The sequence below is a fragment of the Musa acuminata genome, chromosome BXJ3-3, assembly GCF_036884655.1.
Source record: "Musa acuminata AAA Group cultivar baxijiao chromosome BXJ3-3, Cavendish_Baxijiao_AAA, whole genome shotgun sequence".
In the NCBI taxonomy this organism is placed as follows: Eukaryota; Viridiplantae; Streptophyta; class Magnoliopsida; order Zingiberales; family Musaceae; genus Musa; species Musa acuminata.
This window is the reverse complement of record NC_088351.1, coordinates 37,919,097-37,943,637: the sequence shown is the minus strand read 5'-3', so window position 1 is coordinate 37,943,637 and position 24,541 is coordinate 37,919,097. Positions and strand designations below refer to the sequence as shown.

Genomic DNA, 24,541 nt, shown 5'->3' with positions numbered 1-24,541 from the left:
AGAAGGACAATCCATGGAGAGTTGCTTCATCTTCCTCCGGAGACAGAGTTGAGACATATCAAGTTCTGGCCTTGTCATCCACCCATGAATAGTTTCATTCTTTGTGTTAAACAACTGTGCACGTAAAAGATCAACTGATCACTATTATTAGATCTACAGCTTTGTTTGATTAGACTGTAAAAAGATGCATTGGAGAAGGAAAAGAGCAGAGATTTTTATTATGATCCAACAGTTCATGCATGGAATGGGCCAGATCATTGAAGGAGCATATATTTCATAGAGCCCCCCTACTCCGCCGATAGCTCAGAATCTCTTTTGCTGGCATCGAACTTCTTGCCATGATAGCTCGTCAGATGGAATTTGATACAGACATCAATATAGATTTGAAATATGTATCAACAGTTGCTGCAGACAGAGAAGCAACTTGTGCTTTTGGAGGTACTCTCTCTGTTTGCCGCAAAGCACATGGGATCCATGAGACCAGAGACATTTGCTCATAATGATGATGAGAGAGATGGATGGATATATTGAGACTGTGACAATACTAGGATACAACTGCCAGCTCTACGAGATTCTAGTGGAAGGTAATGAGCATTAATGGAGTGAAGGAATGAGAGGAAGAAGAAGAAGAAGAAGAAGAAGAACTTTCTTTATTATATTAGCCTTATTAACAACGAAATACCAAAAAGGAGGAGAAAATTGTGACCAAAAACAGACCAGAAGGACAAGCTATGGTGAATTCAAATGTAAGGAACAGAGAGAGGTAACGTGCATTGAAGAAACTCTAGATGAATTCCACATTGAATTCGCCTGCCGATGCTTCTCGAGGGACATTGAAGCAGATATCTGAGAGATCACGAGGCAGTGAACCCACTGGTTCTGTGCTGAAATCTTCTGAGCTCATTACATGTTGACACTCTCGCCAAGAACTATGCTTGTGTTCATGAGGCTCCACAAGTGTTTCCGCCTTGCTCACAGATACCCAATTCAATGCTTCACTTCCAAACACATGCTTTATCTCAGGTACTACGTTGCAGTTCCAGTTGCCGCTGTTGCTGGAGCTCTCCCCGTAGCCAAAGTTCTCTGGAACATCCATGACACCGCCATAATCACATAACTCTGGCTTGACTAAGCATTCATTCTGGCTTAGCGGCTCAAAAGGCTGGTGGAATTGGTAGTAGAAGTTCGCGTTGCTCTCTATTGAATCCAAACATGTCTGGATTTCGATCAGCGGGAAGGGATGCTCCGGCAACTGCTCAAAGTTAGCACCAGAATTCGAGTAATACATTCTGATCGTCTCTTCTTGTGTTTTCACCTCGTTCAGTGGCCTATGGGTGGTCGGGTCGATTCCCCTCAGTCGCAGTTTCTTCTTGAGGCATGAGTTCCAGAAGTTCTTGATCTCGTTGTCTGTTCTTCCCGGTAACTGTGATGCAATTTTGGACCACCTGCAGCCACAGAACACGAGAAAGGTTGATGCTATGAGTTGCTCACTGAAACTCTTCATGATTAGCTGCTACCTGTTGCCCAGAATTCCATGTAGACCTATGATCACGTCCTCTTCTTGCTGAGAGAAGCTGCCTCTTTTAAGGTCTGGCCTCAGGTAATTGATCCACCTGAGTCTACAGCTCTTCCCACAGCGCTGCAGTCCTGTGAGAGCAAAGACGAGGATGGTGAAGAAAGAGTCTGGCAACAAGGCAGAGTCGAACAAATACCTGCTAGTTTTGGCACAGAGCTCCAACATCCAACTCCAAACGCACTGATGTGATTGTAGAGCTTCTCATCTTCTTCAGGAGACCACAACCCTTTCCTTAGCTTCTGCCTGAGACAGCAAGAATGCCGTCCCATTCCTTCTGCCGCTGAACTTGTTATAGATAGATATGCTTAAGATTCGCAGATGGATAAAGCAGAGAGGATGAAGAAGGAAGCACAGGAAGGCCTAAGCAAGTCTCTGTTCCTCTTGCACTGCAATATATTGGGATTTAAGATGACTTACAATGCATAAAATATTTCCAAAAGAGACTGATTCGAGGGACGTGAGTTAGGAGTGATGGAAGGAAAGGTGAAAGCTTTTTGGTTAGTTGGGAAATGACACTTTCACTAGCTGCCATGACTATGAAGCTTTCTTAACGTGTTCTCTCTTTTCTCCAAGAACAGTAAGAACAGAGGAATCTCCAGTCTCAGTTGAAAGTATAGTACATACTTCACCTTACGCCAAAAGTTCATCATGAAGAATCAATTCCTTTGTTCCAGTCATGAACACAACGGAAGACAGTATCAGTTTCCATATTTCTACTTCACCTCCCTGAAATGAATGGTTCACTATCCTTGAGATTTCCCTGTGGATATGAACAGATAACGCGGTCTCAAACTTACAGCTTGCTATCACTCTAAGATGGTGAGCAGTTCTACATGACTAGCTAACCACAGGAATATGACTATGCTCCAAGCATCAGTTCTAGTGGCACTAAAATTATATGTTCTTTTATCTTACACAATATATGTTGAGAAAGGCCTAAATAATCAATTGAGATTTAGTTCTCTGTGGACTGTAACAGGGATCAGAATGAAGTGACATGATCTGATAAGAATCGCTGAGCTTGAAAAGGTGTGAAGAAGCAAACAGAGATGGAAAGCTTAGAACTCACTCTAATCTGTGGTCCATCGAAGTCCCTCTCGATTGGCTTATGAGGATGACTGGAAATCTGTTGAATTATGTTGCATTCCCACCTGATGATTCCATGAAAAGTGTGACCATCCCAACTGTGACAGCCAGCAATTTCTACTCTGCTCTGTCTTACTTCTCATTTTCATCAAATAAAAACCAATCATTTCCTCAACAAAGAAAAAGTTAAAAGCACCGATATGGATAGCTCCATCTCCATCTTTTTTTCCTCATGCCAGATGATTTATCTCAGAGCTATTAGCAATGTTGCTCTTCTTGTTAAGATTAGGTGGTAGGTTCCTCAGGTTCAGCTAGGAAGAGTTCTTAGATGTGGACTTCTACCTACATACCTGCCTCCTTTGGAAAGGAAACATCATACTGACTCCTCCTTGAAGTCACAAAAAACAGAGGCAATCTTGCCTATCCTGTTTAGGAATTGTGTTCTATTATGAGATGGCGTAAGGCCTACCTGTCCTACAATTAAACTCCATCATGAATCTACTAACCCTGTTGGCTACTGACCAGAGTTAATGCATGTGTTCCTCTCTCCAGTGAAGACTTACAATAAACCCACAGCACTGTTCTTTTCCTTTACCAAACCACACGAAGGTGTGCCTGTTGATCATGACCAGCATTTTTATTCTCTCAGCATCCTGGAGATGTGTTGATCATGCAGCTCAAGTGTCCAACAGTCAAAGCTTAATCGAGTAGCCACCTTCACCCTTCAATCGACAGAACAGTTGGATAAAAGCCTTGTGTGGCTTGTTTAGTCAAGTCATCAACATAATCATTGTATCACAAGAGGATTAGACTTTATAAATTGTGCTTAGGTAGTCTGTATTATTACTGAAAAGATGGACATGTTATGCTGATGGATTGATTGTTGACCTTCGTTTGCCGACTAAAGATGCCACTTTGCCTCCCAAAATCTTATCTTCCATCGCTGAGAGGTATCACCATGGTGGATTAATGGTGCGAGTCAAAGCAAAGAGCACGAATGATCCCTTGACAGATTGAAAGGATCAGTAAGATCTTGCTTGCCAGTTGTTTCCCACTGTTAACTTTCATCGAGCTCAGAAATCAGCAATGACTGAGAAGAAGATGCGAGGGGGAGATCAATGGGGATATTTCCCACCAACAGCTGCCACTTTGTTTACTCTACTCACTCCATCTTTTTCTTAGCTCCACTCAGCATGGAAAACGAACTCGATGAGGGGGTGGAGACATCCGATCACCATCAGATCGAGGTGTTTTCTTCTACCTTGGAAGGCATCTGTGACACCAACGTGATCTGACGTTGAATCGTGTACATTCTGCGTACTGACTCATGTGGGGCTTCCGAACAAAGACCTTGAGATGATAGGTAACTTGCATTCAGGGAAAACAGCTAGCGGGAGAGAGAGAGATCTCCTCTTCATCCACAGTCAAACTCTACAGCAAGATGAAGATGATGTCCAACAAAGCTAACGCGGAAGGGTTGAGCATAAACTGCATCATCTTCCTCGAAGGAACAACAAGGCATTTCACAGTCAAACTCTACGACGTTCAACCAGTTGACAATTTCCATTGTCGGCAGGCTGTGTTAACACCGGTGAAGTAGGTTAGGTTAGTGATAGGATATAAAATAAGCATGACATAACTGAGAAGTTCATGGAGCAGCTGCACACAGTACCTCCGAGATTTAGAGCTGTGTCGATCGATCTACTTTTACTGTCAATCTCTGCAATGCCGACACTAACTTTATTCTGATCTGTATCCCGTGATCATGAAGTTGAGAGTCTTCGTTCTCCTTCTCGGTGCTCTCAAAGCAGACTCTGTTTGCTTTGCATCCCAAAGAATGGTGGCCCAGGGAATCCAACAGCAAAGCTTCCCTTTCAAGAAGAGATCATGATCCAAGAATGATTAGTCAAAGTAAAGCTCAGCAACTCACCTTTTGCCTTTTTTTTCTTCCTCATCCATCCATCTTGTCTGCAACATTGTCTCCCTGTCCCATGGAAAGTGATTCTCCACGCTCCACAGCCTTTGTGCCTTCTTGTCCAACTGGTCCTCTTTCAGCTACCATCACACACTGTTCCTGTTTCACCATAACAACGTTCTTTTCTCTGCCTGCTTTCACCATTCCTGATGCATGCTCCAATGGCGAAACGAGGTATCTTTGTGCAAGCTTCAAATATCACCGGCAGTTCAAGTCTTCTAGGGGCAAAGCTATGAATTCGCAGATTGATGCTAAAAAAGGAATGATGTGTTCATCCATTTTCTCATGCCGACATGGTCTGGCAATCAAACTTCATCTCTCATTTAAGCTGTGCCGTAAACCAAACATCAAGCTGACATCGACGACACACACTCGAGAGCATCTCTGCAATCCATTATGTAGCAATTCTAATACCATGGCAACTCAGAGTTTGTATGCTTTGCGGATAAACCAACCAGAACAGAGGAGGGAGATGATTAGCCTGAGTTCCTCCATCAACCCTTGGAGCTAAATCAAAGTCTCTGAGATTCTTGATCACCATTGCCTCCATCCACCTTACCAAGGAAGCCATGACAGAACTCCAAGGCCATGCCTCCATAGGTCTGCTCTATGCCACATGAAATCAAATTATCCAAGCCTACTCTGCCAAGTAGCAATCCATCTTCACCATCTTAAAATGAATTAGAATTCCTAAAACTCTCTTGTCAACAATGTAATCTTCCCAAATGCCTGCCATTTCACACACACACACACACACACACACACACACACACACACACACACACATATATATATATATATATATATATATATATATATATATATAAAGTTGGATATGCAATATTGCTTCTAGAATTAAACACTTATTATTGGACTAGTTAATACAAACTCATAATTAAAAGTGTCCAAGTATAGCTTCATTGATAAATAATTTTCCATTTCCACTATCTTTAGATGAGTTAGAACTATAAAAAAACATATATGTTGAGTAATTTTTTTGTCAAAATAGTATAGAACAAAGAAAGAACTCACAAATAATTTCTTATATTGAAAGAAAAGATTTCAAATCATCTTTTATATTAGAAATATTCATATGTAAAAGATAAAGCGACATAGATTAAGAGAATAGTCTCATCTAAAGATTTAAAAAGTAAATTATATGAAATTGAATTGATGTTTGATATATATATATATATATATATATATATATATATATATATATATATATATATATATATATATATATATATATATATATATGTTAAGCTTCACTAGTTTGATTCAAACTCGTCGAGATTTGATTTATTATCTTTTGGAAAATCAAATAATTTTGGTGAGTAAATAATTCATGAAGTTACTAAAAAAATTAAAATTATTTTTACAAGATTCGTAACATTCTTTGTGACTTTCGTTCATTCTATGTTTGCAGTTTCTAATTGGTTAAGTAGAGAGCCAAGTAATGACCACGTGTACTCCTCACGTCGCAACCTAGGGCGAGACTAGAAGGAACGAGAAGAGCGGCTCCCGATGTGCGCCACGCCCGAAATCGTAACCGAAGTCCGGACCTAAGTTTGGGCGGATACCCGTTCCTGATATGGAAATGTGCGAGCACGCGGGTTGCTCACGTCCGCACAGCTCTTCCCGTCTTTGGAGTCCCGACGCAACTCGTGTCGTGGGTTGCTGCATGGAGCTGCTCTCGTTAAATCGCCGTCACGCCATCAGCCCACCTTTGTATTACGGCTGTGCCATTCCCTCCGCAGGCATCCCTTGTCCCCTTCATACCCAGGTGAACCCGGTTCATCAAGGGACCCGGGTGTAGCTGCGCAAACCGCTCCCAGCCAAACCGGGTTCGCTCATGAATGAGGCAATAGAAGGGATCATGCTGTGGGTTGCTGCATGGAGCTGCCATCGTTAAATCACCGTCATGCCATCAGCCCACCTTTGTATTACGCTGTGCCATTCCCCACCGCAGGCATCCTTTGTCCCCTTCGTACCCAGGTGAACCCGGTTCATCAAGGGACCCGCGTGTAGCCGCGCGAACCGCTCCCAGCCAAACCGGGTTCGCGCACCAATGAGGTAATAAAAGGGATCTAGTAGGGTAATTTTGGTACTTCGTTGATGCGTCCCCCCTCCGATTGTGCATGAATGTTAGGTACTCGATGGCTTGCTTTCTCCCAACCCTCTGCTTCGGTTGTGCGATCCCGTAGTGGTGGCGATTAATGGCGGCGGCAGGGACGCGCGGGGCGATGGTGGTCGGAGACGAAGGTGATCTGAAGGCGACCTTCCGCCAGGTCTACGGTCGCCTCAAGTCGGAGCTTTTCGAAGATGCCGCCTTCGACTACACCGACGAGGCTCGTCAATGGATCGACAGGGTACTTCTAATCATAACGTTTCATATATAGACGAGTTCGGTCAGATTTGGGATTTTATTTGTGGAGATCTTACCCCAATGCCTAGCCTCTTGACATCTTGAATGGGATCTTCAATGGTTTAGGACCTCCGAAATATCTCGCTTTTGCCTTATTTGCTATGTATAATAACCTTACTCTGCTATTTGGGCTAGGTGCAGGTGCCTGATATGGTTGAACTTTTGTTGCAATGCACTTGGACCAAGTTTCTAGCAACTATTAGAAGCATTGCATTAAATGGTTTGTCTTGAATACAATTTTGGTTTAGGAATCCAGCTCAGAGGTCCCTGTTGAGAAAGCAAGTATTCGGAGGGTGCAAGGATCATTGGAGGATTCCTTCTGTTGATTAAGTTGGATTTGTGTGATCGGGGGCCATTTCTTGTCCAAGATTTCCACATTTGTAACTTATATTGTCAATTATGAGATATTAATAAGAAGATTTTGAAAATTGGTTTTGGTCGATGGAGAGAATCATTTGGATGATTGTGGTGATTAAGAGTTTTAAGATAAGTTTTATGGTTCTAAATTTGTAATTTGTGGATAAAGAAACCGTGTGAGATAAGCAAAAAATTAAAGGGAGGTATCTGAAGTGTTAAAAATGATGTTAGATGCAAGTTTCTGACATTATTGGTATTCTATGAACTAAGAAGTGTGTATGAAACTATGAATTATGAACAATGACGACTTGGAAAGTTACACGCCAGAACGGATAAATACATTTGTGACCTTACCCTTCTGTGTGATTTTTAATCAGATTATTCAAGACCTATTTGCCACGACTGAAGCAGCTGAATCCAACCTGAAAACCGATCCTCCAGGATTTCAAACCAATCCAGCCAAAACTAAGCTATTATTGTGTGTCAACCTTGCTACTATTTGGGCCTTTGGACTTTTCTGAAATTGGAACTAATCCATATGGGTCAGTTTCAGCCTTTTCAAACTAAGCTCTGAAAAGGATGGTCATTCTTGTTTAAATCTTGTTGCATACATTTGTTATACTTCTCTGTTTCTTTCCCCCTGAAAATATGGATTGATTTTGAGGTACGTGCCTTTGTTCTTTTTGGTCAAAATCTTATCAGCGTGGGATATGTTTAATTATATGTTAGTACTATCATAAATTATTTTTTCTGATTGATCTCAGTTTTTCAATGAACAATTGGTCAGAGCTTATTATCATATCTTTTGCTTTGTTACTTGGTTTCTGTATTGACTGGAATATTTTCTGTAAGTACTAGCATGTTTCTAAGTTATTATCCTGTTGGTTCTTATTTAGAACAGTTTTAGTTTATCACCTCTCTGTCCAAACTATCTTATCTGATATCTGAATGATAATTATTCCTTTGTTTTTTTCTTGTTACAGATGCTGGACTACAATGTACCTGGAGGTGAGCAAATGCTTTCATATGGAAATTAAATGTGCAAATATATCCTCCAACAGCACTTCATTTGGCAACTATCGTTTTGTAGGCAAGCTGAACCGTGGAATCTCTGTCATTGATAGCTACAAGTTGCTTAAAGAAGGAACCCAACTCAGTAATGAAGAAGTCTTTCTTGGATGTGCCCTTGGTTGGTGTATTGAATGGGTAGAGTTCTTTTGTTCTTCATGTTCTACATTATTTAAATGTTGAAGAAATATTTTTACTTGTTTTAATGTCTGAAATCTAAATATTCTTTACTAAATTTGCAGCTTCAAGCATATTTTCTAGTCCTTGATGATATCATGGATAACTCACACACTAGACGTGGTCAGCTATGTTGGTTTAGAGTTCCTAAGGTTAGTTATTTTGGTTAAACATAGAATTTTATTTAAATGATATCTCACGTGTTCATCCATAAATTGGTTGGCTAACAAAATTTGCTCCATCTGAGCTGAACTCAGATATGTCCACTCTGAATGTGACTTTTCTTTTGTGCTATTACTCAATCATCTCTCTCTTTATATTTTTTATTTTTGCTAATTCCTTTTCTACATTTCACAGTGAAGTGACTTTTTCTTAAGGTATTTGAGGTGACTAACCTGGTATTTACTGTTCCTGAAATATAAGTTAATGGACTTATAAAATTTAGCTGATTCACTCATGGATCTGTTGCTTGCTGGTTGACTCACTCCCAAAATCAGTTATTCATGGCTTATAACACATCTCTCTCTCTCTCTCTCTCTCTCTCTCTCTCTCTCTCTCCTCATCTTTTTGGCCTCTTCTTTGAAAAGAAAATATAAGCATATACTATTCATTCAGAAAAACCCTTCTTTCTTGAACCAATTTTGATAGATGCTTTCTTATTTAACTTGCTGAAAGTATACATTTAGTTGCAATTGATCTACCGAGAATGATAAGTTTGATTTTAGAATCTTTATTTATACAAATGAACTTAAATGTTCATGACAATATGCTTTGAAGCCTCATGTGCAAGCCACTGGGCCAGCTACTCATGCGAGGTAATTGACTGCAAAACTTCCTAATAACCACCATGTTCAAATATGATTACTGGCTTTGACCTTTTTATTGTTGATTTTTAAGTGCCAAAGAAACTTATTTATGATCTGTTTCACACTGATCATTTGAAATTTTAGGAATAAAAGAGCTGTGCAACTACATTAACCATCTTTCACATATATATTGTTGAATTATCTAGTGAGTTTTGAAATAGGGTCATTATATTTTTTATTTCTGCTTCTCAACATACCAAAACTAAAGTAGTTAAGGAACTAATACTTCTAGCAAAATTCTTGGACATTTGATATGAATTCAGCATGAGTGCATTATCTTATCATCCTTGATCAATGAGTGGTGTCACTTGTGGATTTAAATTTGTAATTGTTTTTAGATATCAACCAGCCATCTAGAAGCCCTTACACTGTATTTTATTTTCTTATTTATTAGTTGGTACTATCACTAGCTGAATCAACATTTTTTTGGCAGGTCAGATGAAATAAACATTACTCAGGTGGTGCCAGCACAAAGATATTTTATTGTTAGAGTTGTAAATAAGTAGTCCGCTCACATCAGGTGGAGATGGAGTATGACCTATATGAGAAACCAAAATCACTAATCCAATCAATATCTTTGGGTTGGTCAGGTTAACGTGTCAAGACAAATTTGGCTTTGCATGTGGAGAAAGGGGTCTGTCAAGGACTAGGTTCATCAAGTGGTCTAGTTTGGATTGGGTTCATCCAGTGGGCTTTCTTTGAGATTGAAAATTCTATTTATGATCTACGATATATTAGAATAATCATGGTGCAAAAATTCTGTAAGTTTCAATTTTTTTGTGACAATAAAATGTTGTTTTATGAAATATACAAATTTGTTATATTGGCTTTGGAAAATGCTTCAGTGGCTTTGACCAATAATCTTGTATGCTCGAATAGTATTTCAGGAAATAAATTAACTGCAAAACATTCTTCTAATGTTTATGTGCTATTGCCCTGTTAATATCACTTTTTTCATTTCTAGTGGCTTAGACCATGATCTTGTAGCTTTATTATATTTTCATGAATTTAAAAATGCTTCCATTAGTCTTTTGTATGTGAAATTATAACTACCTTCTTGTTTTCCAAGGAAGAGCCATTAACTTGCCATAGGTTCTTGTAATAGGTTGGACTTATTGCTGTAAATGATGGAATCCTACTTCGCAATCACATTCCTCAGATTCTTAAAAGGCATTTTAAGGGAAAGCCTTACTACGTAGATCTCCTTGATTTGTTTAATGAGGTAACCATTGTTATAAATATTATTATTTGCTTTAGCTCACGGACAATATCTTCTAGGACTAATATGTGCCCTGTCCTGTTAGGTTGAGTTTCAGACAGCTTCAGGGCAGATGCTGGATCTCATTACTACTCATGAAGGAGAAAAGGATTTGTCCAAATACACGATGACAGTGTATGTGGAAAAGCTTAGTTTAGTTAATAATATTGTACAATATCCTACATGCTGATTTGTTGTATAGTAAATATTATCCAGGAAATGTTAATATGAAACTTTATTGTCCTGTAAATATGTCTTTTTTTAGAAGTGTAACTATTATTATTCATCTAGATTCCAGTTCTTAATTGAATTCTCTAACATGTTTTTAAGTTCTTGCTAATCTTGCAATTGTTTGGATGGATGCAGTTACAATCGTATCGTGCAATACAAAACTGCCTATTATTCCTTCTATCTACCAGTAAGTTAAATGAAATATTAAAAATTCAGATCATGTCAGACTTCTGCCCATATTTCTTGTTCCAATGTATCTGTTACTTCTACTGTTGCTCTAATTTTATATTTTTTTTATCATTTTTGTTATAGTTAAAACTAGTAACAATACTTTTCTCTCAATAACCCTCCAGTACCTTGATGCCATGCATGTAAACTAGTTATGCATTTTGGCATATATTGCTTTCTGAAGTTCCACATGTGTAATCTGCTTCTAACCTTGAGAAGTTTATATTTTGATCCATTATTCTGAGATTCAGTGATTTACTTTAATTTGTGCAAGATGATTGCATATGCACCATCAACATGGTGTTAGCATTTTTGGTACTTTGGGGCAGGGTATAAGCGAATTGCTATTTAAAGCAACATATAGGTTACTTAAGCCTCCTTTAGAAGTTATTTCTTGAAGTGTGTTTTGGATCTACTTGCTTAGAGTTTATTGTATTCAAAGGTTCTATAAAAATAAATGCAGCTTTCTTCAGGATTTTAGTTTATAATATACACAATAGTATTCTTCAGTTTGTTTGAAATGCCATTCTAGTTAGTAGCTTTTTAATAAGGCAATCATAACCATCACAATGAGACGGACTTTTATCTTTTTGCTGCATTAAGTGTAGTGGCAAGTTTAACTCCAACAATCTTGTCAAGCCTTTTTGTTAGCCAAACCTTTTTTCTTCGCCTTTTTGCTGCACTTTGTCAAACATCTATATACTTCAGGTGGCATTTCAGCCTCTTAGCATCTTGTAAATCTGTTAATTATTGAACTAATATAGACTCGAGGAGCAATATTTCTTGATATTCTACAACAACATACTATATTTTCTTTTTGTTTTTGTTGGGGGGTAGAAAATTCCTTGTGTTCAAAAGTGGTCCTGCTGCACTTTGGCTTTCTTTGAGTTGGTGGGTGGGACTAAAATAAACTTGACAGGCCTGAACAATTATTCAGCTTTCTTGTAATAAACTTCTGGAATCGCTTCTGGAATCATTTCCGACGTTATCTATTTCCAACTGATATATAACATCATATTGGCTATAATTTACCCTATTTCCTAAGATATCAATAACCTTTTAAATCCTATTTCATCTAGTATCTAAGCTTCATGTACTACTGCCTGAGGTATCAGGACCACAGAGATCAAGGATACCTTTGTGGATTATAAAGTTGCATGTCCATCAAATTTGTTGGATCAAATTTTTATGTCATGAGTTGAGGGCTAACATCATCAACCTAATATGAGGAAGATGATGGGATATTTATCTAGCAAGTTTAGTAGATTCAGCACCCTTTTCTTTCTTGAACTATTGAGTGACAATGTTTCCAAGAAGAAGGACAAGGATAAAAACGTCAAAAAAGTTCAAGATTGTTAATGAGTTAGCTGCAGCAAGTAATACGATATTTTCTTGTTTTTCATAGTTAGATCTGCATGCACCATGTTTTGGGTGTTAGGGATTTCCATGCAAACAATAACACCAGAGATTTCAGGAATGTTTTTGAAGAAAACGTAATATTTAGAAGCCTGATTTTCTTTGTCATACCTTATGGGAACCAAGCTTTCAGAAAGCATGTGTGGTACCTGTATCACTCCATTTATTTCTTTCTAGTGCATTCTTTATTTTTCTCATACTCCATTAGTTGTACTCTTTAAATATAAAAGTTCTAAATGGTTTGTTATTTGGTAACTTTAAAAATATCTTGTCCATATTCAGGTAGCGTGTGCACTGCTATTGGCAGGTGAAAATTTGGACAATTTTGTTGATGTGAAGAACATTCTTGTTGAAATGGGCACATATTTCCAAGTGCAGGTAAATCTGGAATTTGTGAAATAGGTCCTGGCCAATTTGCTTTGGCTTGCTAAGAGAATTACCTTTCTGTAATCTATAATAGTACTTCTCTTTCAGGATGACTACCTAGATTGCTTTGGTGATCCTGAAGTGATCGGGAAGGTAAATGCAATTACTAGTTTGTGACTTAAATTCATAAAAGAAATATCAGTTTGTGAATGCTTATTTATAATATCTCTATGCATATGCAAACATTTACCTATAATTTTCTTTCCAAATGGTTAATATCATTAATTTCTAGAATTTCATGCTCTTAATTTCTGTTAAGTTTTGACAGATTGGAACCGACATTGAAGATTTTAAATGCTCTTGGCTTGTAGTTCAAGCTTTAGAACGTGCTAATGAGAGCCAAATAAATTTTTTGTTGGTAAGGCTAGTTTATTCCTTCTATATCTGTACCATCAGTTATAACAGACAGCTTATAAATTGCTAATCTTCAGGACAACTATGGAAAATCTGATCCAACTTGTGTTGCAAAAGTGAAAAGTATCTATAGAGATCTTGATCTCCAGGTTTGACAAGTGCACCCTCATGTAGTCTCTGGAAATATTGAACTATATGATTTAATTTCAACACTAGATTCGGTGGAACGAATTCAGCACCAAAATCACATCTACAGCATGCATTAATATCAGTCTGTTGATTGACATACAAGAATTAGATTTTGTGCTGACTTATTGTTGCAGCTGTAATTGTTCATTTAATCTCGTAGCATCTGTTGATTTAGGGAATCATATTTGATGCTATGCCTTTATGAGTATCATGTCAATAGTGAACCTTTCTACTATTTGAAAAACACCAGCTAATGGCTTACCAAGTTCTTTTTTGGTAAGTGAACATTCTGAGTGTAATCATTTATAGTTTTTTTATGATATGATATGTGGTTGTTTCTTTTCAATAGAACCTGTAAGACCAAATAGAAGATTGTCTTAGTTGGGGGGTAGATATTTTGCGGTTAATCATGGTCCATGACTGCCTTAATATCAAGGTGGTGACTATGATAGGATCGTCAAATTTAAGCACACAAGCTGACAATCAATCAGCATCGCAGTTAAATTGTGTGGCCTTGGAGCGATCATAATGGTGAGTGAAGCCAGCTGTATCTGAGGAGCAACCCTTTGGCGATTGCAGCAGAACAGATGGTTATACCATTACTTGATAGAGAAGAGCAGCGGTGAGCTGATTGCGAACAAACTGATGGAGACATTAATAGGATTGGATTCTTCAAAGTGGCAGTCTTTAGGATTGGTGATCAATATTTCTATATACTGGACATCCATATGCAGGCCTAATTGAACCAAAATCTGGTCATAAAACAGATGATCAAGTTGCAGTTGAGATAAGTTGTTCCAACTCTTATTTAGCAACCTTTTTCTGGTGGGTTGCACAAATATTCCTAGTATACATGACTCAACAAGATCACCTTACAAAGCCTGTAGGGTTTATCATTTAGAGAAATTTGCATGCATGACATGAGGTGAAGCATAATCCAATTATGGAACTAAGATGCAGGAACATGCACCAGAATTAAATTGGTCAGCATTATGTCATGACCTTTGATAAAACACTACCTAAATTTATAGGAAAAATCATCAATTATTTCATAGTTGTATCTTTTCTTTTTTTTTTAACTTAAATAATTAGAGCTTACATTTAATGGTTGATTATCTGTGATTTCAGATGACCTTTTTTTTTTTTCTTCTTTCGTAACTTAGAATGCATTTTCCGAGTATGAGCGGACCAGTTATGAACGACTTATATCTGCAATTGAAGCCCTGCCAAGCAAAGCAGTTCAGGGTGTTTTGAAGTCTTTCCTGCACAAGATCTACAAGCGGCAGAAGTAGTTCCACTGACTTCTGGTGATTTTACCTTGATTTGTCATTGTAGCTTGACTTCTGTGTCTTGTCGTGCTATGCTTTTAATGAAACCATGTTCATTATAACCAGTTTGGGCTGATCTTGGTTTTAAAAGGTAGAGACATGGTCATTGTGGATATCTACAAGCCTAGAATCCATCAGTCAACCCAGCTTCTTCCTGATAATTTTCCAGATCCTACTTTAGCTAATGTTGCAACAGGTGATGAAAATTTTCCAAGTTAGCATTTTTTTTTTTCATTTGTTCCTGTGGTTAACACTTTGACTGACCCACAGAATCTTTTGCTCTATGATGTAATATGGAAGTCAATGGTTGTAATTAGGATTTTTCCTTTTTGTATTCCTAACACCATGTCAATGCAACAGTGATGCTGATCATTCTCGATCCTAGTTATCATCAGAGAGAACATGAAATTTTTTTTTGGATAAGCACCATTTTATTGTTGCAATGCAATCCATCTTAGACTTGATCATGTAAATTTGAATGAAACTTGAGCACCAATGTAAATAGACTAATGAGTAAATTTGTCTTCCTTCTTCGTAGGTCGTTGCTTCATTCGTGTCCAAGTTGTACTTTGTTGATATCTTGACCTAATCTATGAACTTACTATTGTCCCATTGCCTTCTTCTGGTCAACTTTAGAATGGAATAATATGAGGTAATGAAAACTATTCTTTAGGATCAATTGGTAATAGGAATTCATCTCTGCCGTCGTCATGTGGCCCGAGAAAGAGTCGTAAACAACAATGCAGACCTTTTAGTATGCCAACATTACATATATTTGATAGAACTGCATTATTTTGCAGACCATTTCTTCTTGCTTCCCATTCCCATACGACACGAAGACAACGACCACACCTTCACAACCAACCTCGACTCGCGAAGAAGACAATTTCTTCGCCATTATTCAACGAAACGAACACTTCCACGACAAACCACAGCAGAAATTAGATGTTGCGAAGAAGATAGATGCATGTCTTCTTCACCATTATTCAAGGAAAAGGAAGGAGCAGCAGCCACACACATGAAGACGACGAGTGGTTTGGAGAGAGAAGCTCTTCTAGTCTTTCATGGGCATCTAGCGTTTCTTCCTGGACCTCCAAAGTAGAAGAAGCTCTCCCCTGAATTGTCGACGCCGCCTTGTACGTCGTAACAGTTCGGATTATCGGCGTAGTAGGTGAGGTTTCTCGCCGGGATCAGTGTGTCGTTCGAATCCACGATTCGTATGCTGCGGATGTAGGCAGCTCTGCCGAAGCCTTCTTCCGCGAAGTGTCCGCTGCCCATCTGGGTGTCGGTGTGGTTGCCGGAAGGACGGGTGTTGACGATCTCCCCACCAAATTCCACCATGGTTCCACTGCTTGCAAGGTTACTGAACAAGAAGCTTGGCCAGTATCCCACAACTGTTGATCCCAGCTGCAGCCACCAGTTCCCAGTCTTTTGATCCTAAGGGCCACAGCACGAGGATTCAACACAGTTCTGGGAATGAGATGTCAAGCCAGCAGCCACGTTGTATTGTTCTGAGGTAGATTGGTGTTTGCAGGAGGAGATCACTCACCTTCCACACCGTGATTCTGATCACATACTGCAGATTAGTATCATTATACGTCGATGTTTTGGTGATAGTTGCTCCTACAGCGACACTGTTGTAGGTCTGGACGAAGCCCGAACAGTAGAGGTTGTAGCAGCCTGTGTTTTGATATGAATCGTTCTGCAGGATTCTCAACGTATAGTCTAAGTTATTAGAGAAACTAAATGTAGATGATACGAGTTTAATGTCAGATCTCAGAAGGAAGCCTCACCGTCCAATAAACGAAGAACCTCGGGAGTGAATCTCCATACAGCTCAGGATACACCTGAGAAAGATCCAAGCGACAACGAAACATGAATCCTTTTCACGTTTTTGGTCAAATCAGATCGAGAAAGTTCAATCCACATGAGATTAACAAAACCTACTGACCCATCAGACCTTGCAAATATTCATTCTCGATAAAATAAAAATAAAAATTCTCTCTCTCTTTTTTTTTGCCAACATACAGCAAAACAATTGAAATCGACAACTCATAACACCGCATGAAATTATGAATGAGATATAGTTTTCGTGACAAAGAGAATTCCAGAAAATATTATTCTTTCTTTAGGTTTATGGAACTATATGTATACATGGCTTGATCAAGTAGTACGTAATATTACCTGCCACCCTGTTTCGACAGTGTTCAGATCCTTGCCAAAATTTCCCGAGATGATCCATAATTGCGATAAGCTGAACTCACCGCGGTTGGCCACTTGAGGAGCCCAAACATTGAACAATGCTTGTGCACCGTAGTATTGTTCTCCCTCGACATGCCCGATCGCGTACTGTAATTAACCCGATGAATAAAAAGCATGGCATAGATTTCTAGAGATAATTTCGATGATAACATGTAATATTATTATAAGTATACCCATCATTTAACGTTGATGTTGTCAAACCACTCACATCATGCTGCAAATAATATACTATCAATTTGAACGTCGAGGTCTATTTTTCTTCCCACAAGATCGTGCAGTCAACCCCTCGTTAGTTAATAGGCTTGCTTGCATGAAGTAATTAATGTCCATCAATGATTTCGACTACAGATTATGTTATATATACTATTAATTAATTTGGTTGGATTGATGTCAACCTCGTGGTTACTGACGTTGGTGCTTTGCGGTGCTCTCGCGAATGGCTTCCTGCCGAACCTCTCTATGCGAAGTATGTCTTCCTCCTTGGTTCTTCTGATCGGAACCGTTCCTTCCGGGCACGTCTCTCCGGAGGTAGTCCATAGCTGGACGAAGTCGTCGGCCATACCGTCGCCGGTGTGGCATCTGGGTCTCTCCGGTGGATCCTGTAAGCATTCGATCGGAACTATCAACACGTGAAGATGTGATCTAAAGACGTGGTATAGAACAGTTACGTACCAAAGGCTTTGATCCTTTCAGCATGGGGTGATCGAAAGCCGGTTGGAGATGCGAGGGAACGCAGTCTATGAGATCGCCATCCGGGCTCTGAGACCAGCAAAAGGTAGGTCAAGTCTCAGGAAGAAGATGATGATGAAGAAGAAGGAGCAGTAAAGGATTAGATTTGACGTAGCCATGTCGATCGAGAAAGAAATGTATTTTTAAGATATATGAATAAGACAAATTAAATACAATATTCACCTACTTGCACTTATTGTTCCTACAAATACCACTGGATTCTGTGCTCTTTCAATGCTAACTTTTTTGATGATATGTCGATTAAAGACTAAGTCGATGAGACGAAATCCTCTCAAATTGACGAGAATGAAGCATATGGTGATGGGAAGAATTGAGTACAATCGGATGATGCACGTCATAAGGACGAAGCGATCTGATGTGAGGTTATGACATCTTAAGGAGAAGCAATCTGATGTGAGGTTATGACACGTCATAAAGCTTCCGTGAGACATCTTAAGGAGAAGCGATCTGATGTGAGGTTATGACACGTCATAATATATCAAAGTCAACTATATAATTACTCGAGTGTTTAAACTCTACACGTCACCATCAAACGTGGCGTCATGCTTACTTGGGCAGACGACAGCATGACGCAACCGCGAATTTTTTGCAATTTATTTTTATTCATCTAATATTCCATAAATCATTGTCGCGTGTTTCTAACTCGCCTGCAGGGCGTTGACTATTGCATCGCAGCGCCTCACCAATCCACGACTTGCGCCCAGACTTGGGTTACCGTAGTGGATAATCTAAAATAAGTATATCCAAGAATCAAGTTAAAGCATTTCGCAATTATTCTTGGAACATTAGCTTAAAGAAATGATCACAGGCCAAACCAGATGAAGCAATCGTAAACAATTAGCATCGGAACTCCTTCAGGCTCTTTGTTATCCACCGTTATTACAATCACATATAAAGATTACGTCCTCCATGCATGGTCAACACATTTCACCCTCCTTCTTCCTCTCTCTCTCTCTCTCTCTCGACGTTCCACACGCATGCATACTACTTAGTGGTGGAACTGTAGGCTCACGGCCAAGGCAAGACTGTTGCTGATGAGCTTCTTTAGGATGCTGGTGACGTCCGCCACCGGCGACACCAGGCCGGGGTTCTGGCTGAAGGCGTCGTTGCAGTGGCCCACGTAGGTGATGGCGGCCGAGATGTGGCTGACCAACTCGTTGTGTGGCGCCCCCGTCTGCAGGTTACTGCCCGCCTTCTGCAGGGTGTCGAGCGAGTCCACGTAGCTCTTCCAGCACACATCGAGGTTGGCCTTCAGCTTCGCGTCGGTGATGGGGGCCGCGGTGATCCTCTCCACCGTGACCTTCGCTTCTTGCGCGGTGGCTGCAGCCTCGTTGACGGCAGCCACGGTCAGGGCCGGGACCGTCGTGGCTCCAGACTTGGCGGCCAGCGACGTGCAGAGCTGTGGGACGGTGACAAACTCGCAGGCGGCGGCGGCTTCGTTGAGGGAGCGGCGTGCGGAGCGGGGTTTGGCGGAGGCGACGGCGAGCGCCGCGAGGAGGAGGAGGGTGGTGAGTTGTGCTGTGGATCTGGTCATTGCTGCGGAGTATTATTATAGCTTTCTTTATTGCGGAGGTGGGAAAGCCGAAGGAAAGAGTGATTGAGCGAGGAAGGGAGAGGCGAGGGGGAGTAATATAGGGGAGCGGAAGGTGTTGACGGCCTGCATGGTAACTGGTTGACCATTTCTTTGCTGCATCGTCACCGCCAGAGGCGGAGAAGGCGTTGAGACTTCGCTGACTCGCCTCTTTTGTAGCGGAAGAAGAGAAGGAGAGCCATCGAATTGCTCGCCGTGGGCTTCGCCGGATATCTCCCAACCACTACACGTTCTCCGAGTTCGTTAAGCTGCCTTACGTGCGACGTAATCCGATCCTAACCTCCTCCTTTGTTTTGTGGGTCCGACCCGTGTGGAAGTATGGGTAAGATCTGCCCCATCGTGCATCGACAACACTCGTGTTGCTGTCGTGTTTTTGTTTTGTTTTGTTTCTGTTTCTGTTTCTGTTTTCAGCTCACAATGTGGAGGAAGATAGCCAATAGCAGACAAGCCAGCGCTCTGCTGCCACCGCCGCCATTGGTTTCTCCGTCGCGCGGGGCAGTGGACGAGGTGGGGAGGAGGAATAGAGCGACGTAGCTTCCCGAGATGCAGAGCGCGGCAGCCGTTGCCCCTCTCTCTCCTACCCCCGCCTCTTGCCTCCTCGTCCGTGGCCTTCCCGGGAGATCCCTCCGCCTTGCCGCCGCCGCTCCCTTCTGTGCCGCATCCTTCCAGATCCATGCCCGCTCTACTGGTCGGTGTCACGGCAGCGGGGCCTCTTGGGTCTCCGCCCCGTTTCTCGCGTCGGACTGGGAACAGAGGAGGCGGGAGAAGGGGGGTCTCACTGTCCGGGCGAGCCGTCCCCGAAAGCACCGGCGGGGGCTCTGACAAGGAGGCTGCCCCCGGAGGAGACCTGCTTCAGACGCTGCTGCTTGGGTCCTTGTTCGGCCTCTGGTACCTCTTCAACATCTACTTCAACATATATAACAAGCAGGTATCCCTGCCTTCCCTTTCCTCCTCCCTACTTGCGCTAGTCCTTGTGAACTAATCCGTGCACTTTGCTTTTGGATCGGAAAAAGAAAATCTAATCTTGCGCAGTTTCCACACCTTTTTGCAGAATGTTCGCCTTTGACTATAAGCTTTAGCAAAACCTCAATAATAGGTTTTCTTTTGCTTTTAATTGTTTGCACAACTGATGATTTGTAAGCTCTTGATGTTTGCAGTTCATGAATGTTACCTTGTTCGTCCTTGAATGTTGACACAGAGCTTGTTGAAGTGTCCTTTATGCTTTCCTTAGATGCTTATGCAATCACTAAAGAGTGAGGTTTATTTGTACTATCAAACTCTTATATTTAAGAATGCACTACTATTGTTTTGTGGAACTTTATATTATACTGTGGTCACAATGGGTATCAAACTTATATCTTGGTAAGTTACTGTTTCTACAAGAGATCCTCTGGATCATTAGAAATGTAATGCTGGAGAAAGCTACATATTCTCTTGCTTATGTAGTTTTTAGCACGACTCCTTTTAGTGGCAAGTGAAAGAACTTAAATTTCATTTACAGCAATGCTTCCAGAGCGTATATAGCTTCTGTTTGGCTCTTGTCATGCCAGGTTAGGTATTGCCATTCTTTCCCTAAGATTGATGTGAAAGGTTTTCTCTGCTTATATATAGACATTGGATTATTTTGGTTTCGTGTATGCAGAATGATGTTATATAAATGGCAGAGTAATACACTGTCCTACCTTATTTCAGGTTCTTAAGGTTTTTCAATTCCCACTAACCGTCACGCTGCTTCAGTTTTCCATTGGAACATTCCTTGTCCTATTTATGTGGACCACTAATCTTTACAAACGTCCTAAGATTTCTCCTATGCAGGTATCAAGCTATGATGCTTATCTCTACATTTATGAGCAAATAGCATATCGGTCAATCATGAAATGTGCAATACTTTCATTAATTATATAAGTTACTTGTTTTTCTTTCAGCTCGCCGCAATCTTACCATTGGCTCTTGTTCACACAATGGGCAACCTATTCACTAACATGAGTCTTGGGAGAGTTGCTGTTTCATTCACGCACACAATAAAAGCCAAGGAGCCTTTTTTCTCAGCACTCCTTTCCGCCCTGTTCTTAGAAGAGGTAAATTTTAATAGCTTTTTTTTTTTTTAATCAGGATAAGGGAACCTTACAATTAGTAGGTGAATTAGCCTCTCTATCTTGTGACCTCTCTTATCCTGAAAATAATATATGATGATCATGTGCTTTAGAAAATAGTGGTCTAGCATCCTCTTTTTAATGCACTTAATTCCTTGTTACTACTTCCATACTCTGGTGTAATACGAATAGACTCTATGTGCAAGACTCTTTAAAAAGAAATAAAAAGTTGAAGCACATAGATAGACTCTATGTGCAAGACTCTTCAAAAAGAAATAAAAAGTCGAAGCACATAGATCCTTCGATTTTTGGATCATTGGCTCTTAAACTATAATCTCCATCCTTTAAACTGCAATCTGCATCTTCAGAGTTGTGATAGTTTGCTTTATATCAATAATCTTTTACTGGATTTGGATGCAGGTGCCTACTATCTGGGTTATACTGTCTCTAATGCCAATTGTTGGTGGTGTAGCCTTGGCATCATTGACTGAAGCTTCTTTTAATTGGTAAGTCATTGATAATAAAAAAAGATTAACTAGTTTGTTTAATGAAATATCAGTATGCATTTAGGCCTTTTTCCAGTCTCTCCCTCTTCAATTTTCTCAAATGTCTCATTTATCTCAGAAGTGAGTAAGACCAAGATATCAGAATTTCTTGGCCAAATTGTAAAGACTCTACTAAGTTAAATAATGTACCATGTCTGGGATAAGATGTCTAAATACTGTGCAAACATTGAAAAAAACAAGATTGTTTCTTTTTTCTCCCATTGGTTTAATTATCTACTCAGAAAAGAGTAGATGAATGAAAAATTGGTGATTGTAGATCTGATCTATAAATGGCAACTGATATCTCAGTTTTGTTGGCTTTTATAATTAGTACTGATATTGGTGGTCTTATCAGCAGAAGTTAGCACTAAAAACTCATAAGCTAAGACTTAATTATAGATAAAATTCATGCCCAGTCACCCCTATCCACTGATTAATTTTGCTAATTTCAGTTTTCTCATGTTTGTGTTTCTAAGTCCCTCCTCTGTCACAAACAGGGCTGGATTTTGGAGTGCAATGGCTTCCAACCTGACATTCCAATCCCGCAATGTTCTCAGCAAGAAAGTCATGGTTAAGAAAGAGGTTATATTTGTTTCTGTGAAAATGAATTTATTTGCTTCATGTGATACATTTGTCTACCATTATTATCTTGTCTTCCTATATCTTTTAAAGATGAAGGTGACTCTGGTAAACTGATTCTGCTCTAAGAAATTGTTATTATTGTAGGTATAATTTTCAGCAGTTTTTTATTTTTGGCAGGAATCTCTAGACAACATCAATCTGTTCTCAATAATAACAATCATGTCATTTTTCCTACTAGCACCTGTGACTCTGTTTGTTGAAGGCATCAAGATTACTCCTACGTATTTGGAGTCTGTTGTAAGTATGACGAGTCAATTAATTTTTTTCATGTGTATACCTTTCTATCCATAATGATGTTCATAAATAATTTGCACTTATTCTTGCTTTGTTGGTGTGCTAGGGTCTGAATCTTAAACAGATATACTTGAGATCACTCGTTGCTGGTCTGTGTTTTCATGCATATCAACAGGTCTGATATTTCTAAATCTTTTTGTCATTCTTGCATTAATAAGTTTGCTTTACAGAAGCTATCTACTTCTACTCAAGTTTCTTTGGCTCTTGAAATTATTCCTGACATTTGAATAAGACAATGGTCAGGATATCTATTTCCGTATTGGAAGGCTTGATTAGCCATGACAGACATTCTTTATACTCTTCTCTGGAAGTAACTTCTATGACCTAACATCTGCCTCCACTTCTTATAGAAGAATGGCTCTGATCATTAATTGTTGGATGGTGGTTCCTATATGTTTAGGATGCTTATTTCTTTCTTAGGATGTACAATTTTTGTGCATTTAATTGCAAAGAAAAAGTAGTTTATTTTTCTGGAAAATGGGGAAAGAAATTAATTTTTGTTACATTTATGCTTAATAAAACAAAATGTTTTGAATCAAAACAATGGTTTGTTGTTCCTGTTATTTAAATACATGCTTGGACATGTCAGGAAAACACATTAGATTCATTTTGTTGTAGAAAAACATTGGAAATATATGTCCACGTGCAGGACCCACAAAAAGAATGTTGAAGTATGTATTCAACTTTGTGAAAAATTAGTTGATTTTTCTCAGTGCAGAGCCAATAATTCGCTTATATTACGTCAGCTTTCCTGTTGAAATTTCTCTTATTCTTCTTAATTGTTATTTCATAAACTTGAATTGGTCTATCAGGTTTCCGACATGATATTGGCAAGGGTATCACCTGTAACCCACTCTGTTGGTAACTGTGTGAAGAGGGTGGTAGTCATTGTGACCTCAGTACTCTTTTTCAGGACACCAGTTTCTCCCATCAACGCTCTTGGTAACTCCTTTTCGTGACTTGGAAGATCATCAAAAACTCTTTTCGTGCCACTTGAACCATTTATGCCTTGGTAATTAAACTCTTCCATTATAGGAACTGGCGTGGTACTTGGTGGAGTTTTCCTGTACTCAAGGGTGAAGAGAATCAAGCCAAAATCTGCATGAGTTGCCTTTTTGTCTCTCTTTAAAGTCCAATCTGATGTTGATGAAAATTTTGTGGGCTGTTCAGGTGATGAGATGATTGTGTTAATAGCACTAGGTGTTCTTCTAGCACTGGCAACAGTGATCCTCTAGCATAATTTGTTTGATTTTGCCACTAGCTGAGACAGATATCGTAGCTTTCTTTAATTTAGAGAGTAATGGTTGTTCTTTCCTCGAACTATTAGATCTGATATCTTTGCTGCTAGTTTTTTCATGCTTGCTTGATTTGTAGTGGCATGTTTGGTGTCTTTGTTTAATT

The 24,541-nt window shown here is 39.7% G+C and overlaps 5 protein-coding genes across 7 annotated transcripts; 2 read left to right on the top strand and 3 right to left on the bottom strand.

Annotated features, from left to right (window-relative positions):
• Positions 1 to 334: 334 nt before the first annotated feature.
• Positions 335 to 2,278, bottom strand: LOC103979964 (myb-related protein Hv33). Its single transcript, XM_009396238.3, has 3 exons — positions 1,713 to 2,278; positions 1,518 to 1,647; positions 335 to 1,445 (listed from the first exon to the last, which is right to left on the bottom strand). Exons 1-3 carry the CDS (start codon positions 1,843 to 1,845, stop codon positions 785 to 787), a joined length of 924 nt encoding a protein of 307 aa, XP_009394513.2. The 5' UTR covers positions 1,846 to 2,278; the 3' UTR covers positions 335 to 784.
• Positions 2,279 to 6,752: 4,474 nt separating this feature from the next.
• Positions 6,753 to 15,347, top strand: LOC103979965 (farnesyl pyrophosphate synthase 1). Of its 3 annotated transcripts, XM_065142600.1 has the most exons (13): positions 6,753 to 7,009; positions 8,406 to 8,430; positions 8,513 to 8,628; positions 8,733 to 8,819; positions 10,639 to 10,755; positions 10,838 to 10,926; positions 11,158 to 11,209; positions 12,949 to 13,044; positions 13,141 to 13,185; positions 13,361 to 13,450; positions 13,524 to 13,595; positions 14,799 to 14,942; positions 15,055 to 15,347. In XM_065142600.1, exons 1-12 carry the CDS (start codon positions 6,857 to 6,859, stop codon positions 14,925 to 14,927), a joined length of 1,071 nt encoding a protein of 356 aa, XP_064998672.1. In that variant the 5' UTR covers positions 6,753 to 6,856; the 3' UTR covers positions 14,928 to 14,942; positions 15,055 to 15,347. The 3 variants fall into 3 exon arrangements, with proteins under 3 accessions (XP_064998672.1, XP_009394514.2, XP_064998673.1); XM_009396239.3 differs by having other exon boundaries at positions 14,799 to 15,347; XM_065142601.1 differs by lacking the exons at positions 13,361 to 13,450; positions 13,524 to 13,595 and having other exon boundaries at positions 6,754 to 7,009; positions 14,799 to 15,347.
• A 350-nt stretch (positions 15,348 to 15,697) lies between these two features.
• Positions 15,698 to 17,982, bottom strand: LOC103979962 (protein neprosin-like). The gene is made up of 6 exons (XM_065141769.1): positions 17,898 to 17,982; positions 17,621 to 17,824; positions 17,148 to 17,312; positions 16,757 to 16,810; positions 16,513 to 16,665; positions 15,698 to 16,400 (listed from the first exon to the last, which is right to left on the bottom strand). The coding sequence occupies exons 1-6, from the start codon at positions 17,919 to 17,921 to the stop codon at positions 16,026 to 16,028; spliced, it is 975 nt and encodes a 324-aa protein (XP_064997841.1). The 5' UTR covers positions 17,922 to 17,982; the 3' UTR covers positions 15,698 to 16,025.
• Positions 17,983 to 18,909: 927 nt separating this feature from the next.
• Positions 18,910 to 19,509, bottom strand: LOC103979967 (uncharacterized). Its single transcript, XM_009396240.3, has one exon. The coding sequence runs from the start codon at positions 19,507 to 19,509 to the stop codon at positions 18,964 to 18,966; it is 546 nt and encodes a 181-aa protein (XP_009394515.1). The 3' UTR covers positions 18,910 to 18,963.
• LOC135633216 (phosphoenolpyruvate/phosphate translocator 1, chloroplastic-like) lies at positions 19,379 to 24,460 on the top strand. Its single transcript, XM_065142426.1, has 10 exons — positions 19,379 to 19,639; positions 19,726 to 20,494; positions 21,259 to 21,381; positions 21,492 to 21,644; positions 22,080 to 22,165; positions 22,702 to 22,786; positions 22,964 to 23,083; positions 23,187 to 23,255; positions 23,953 to 24,082; positions 24,176 to 24,460. Exons 2-10 carry the CDS (start codon positions 20,240 to 20,242, stop codon positions 24,244 to 24,246), a joined length of 1,092 nt encoding a protein of 363 aa, XP_064998498.1. The 5' UTR covers positions 19,379 to 19,639; positions 19,726 to 20,239; the 3' UTR covers positions 24,247 to 24,460.
• The last annotated feature ends 81 nt before the right edge of the window (positions 24,461 to 24,541 follow it).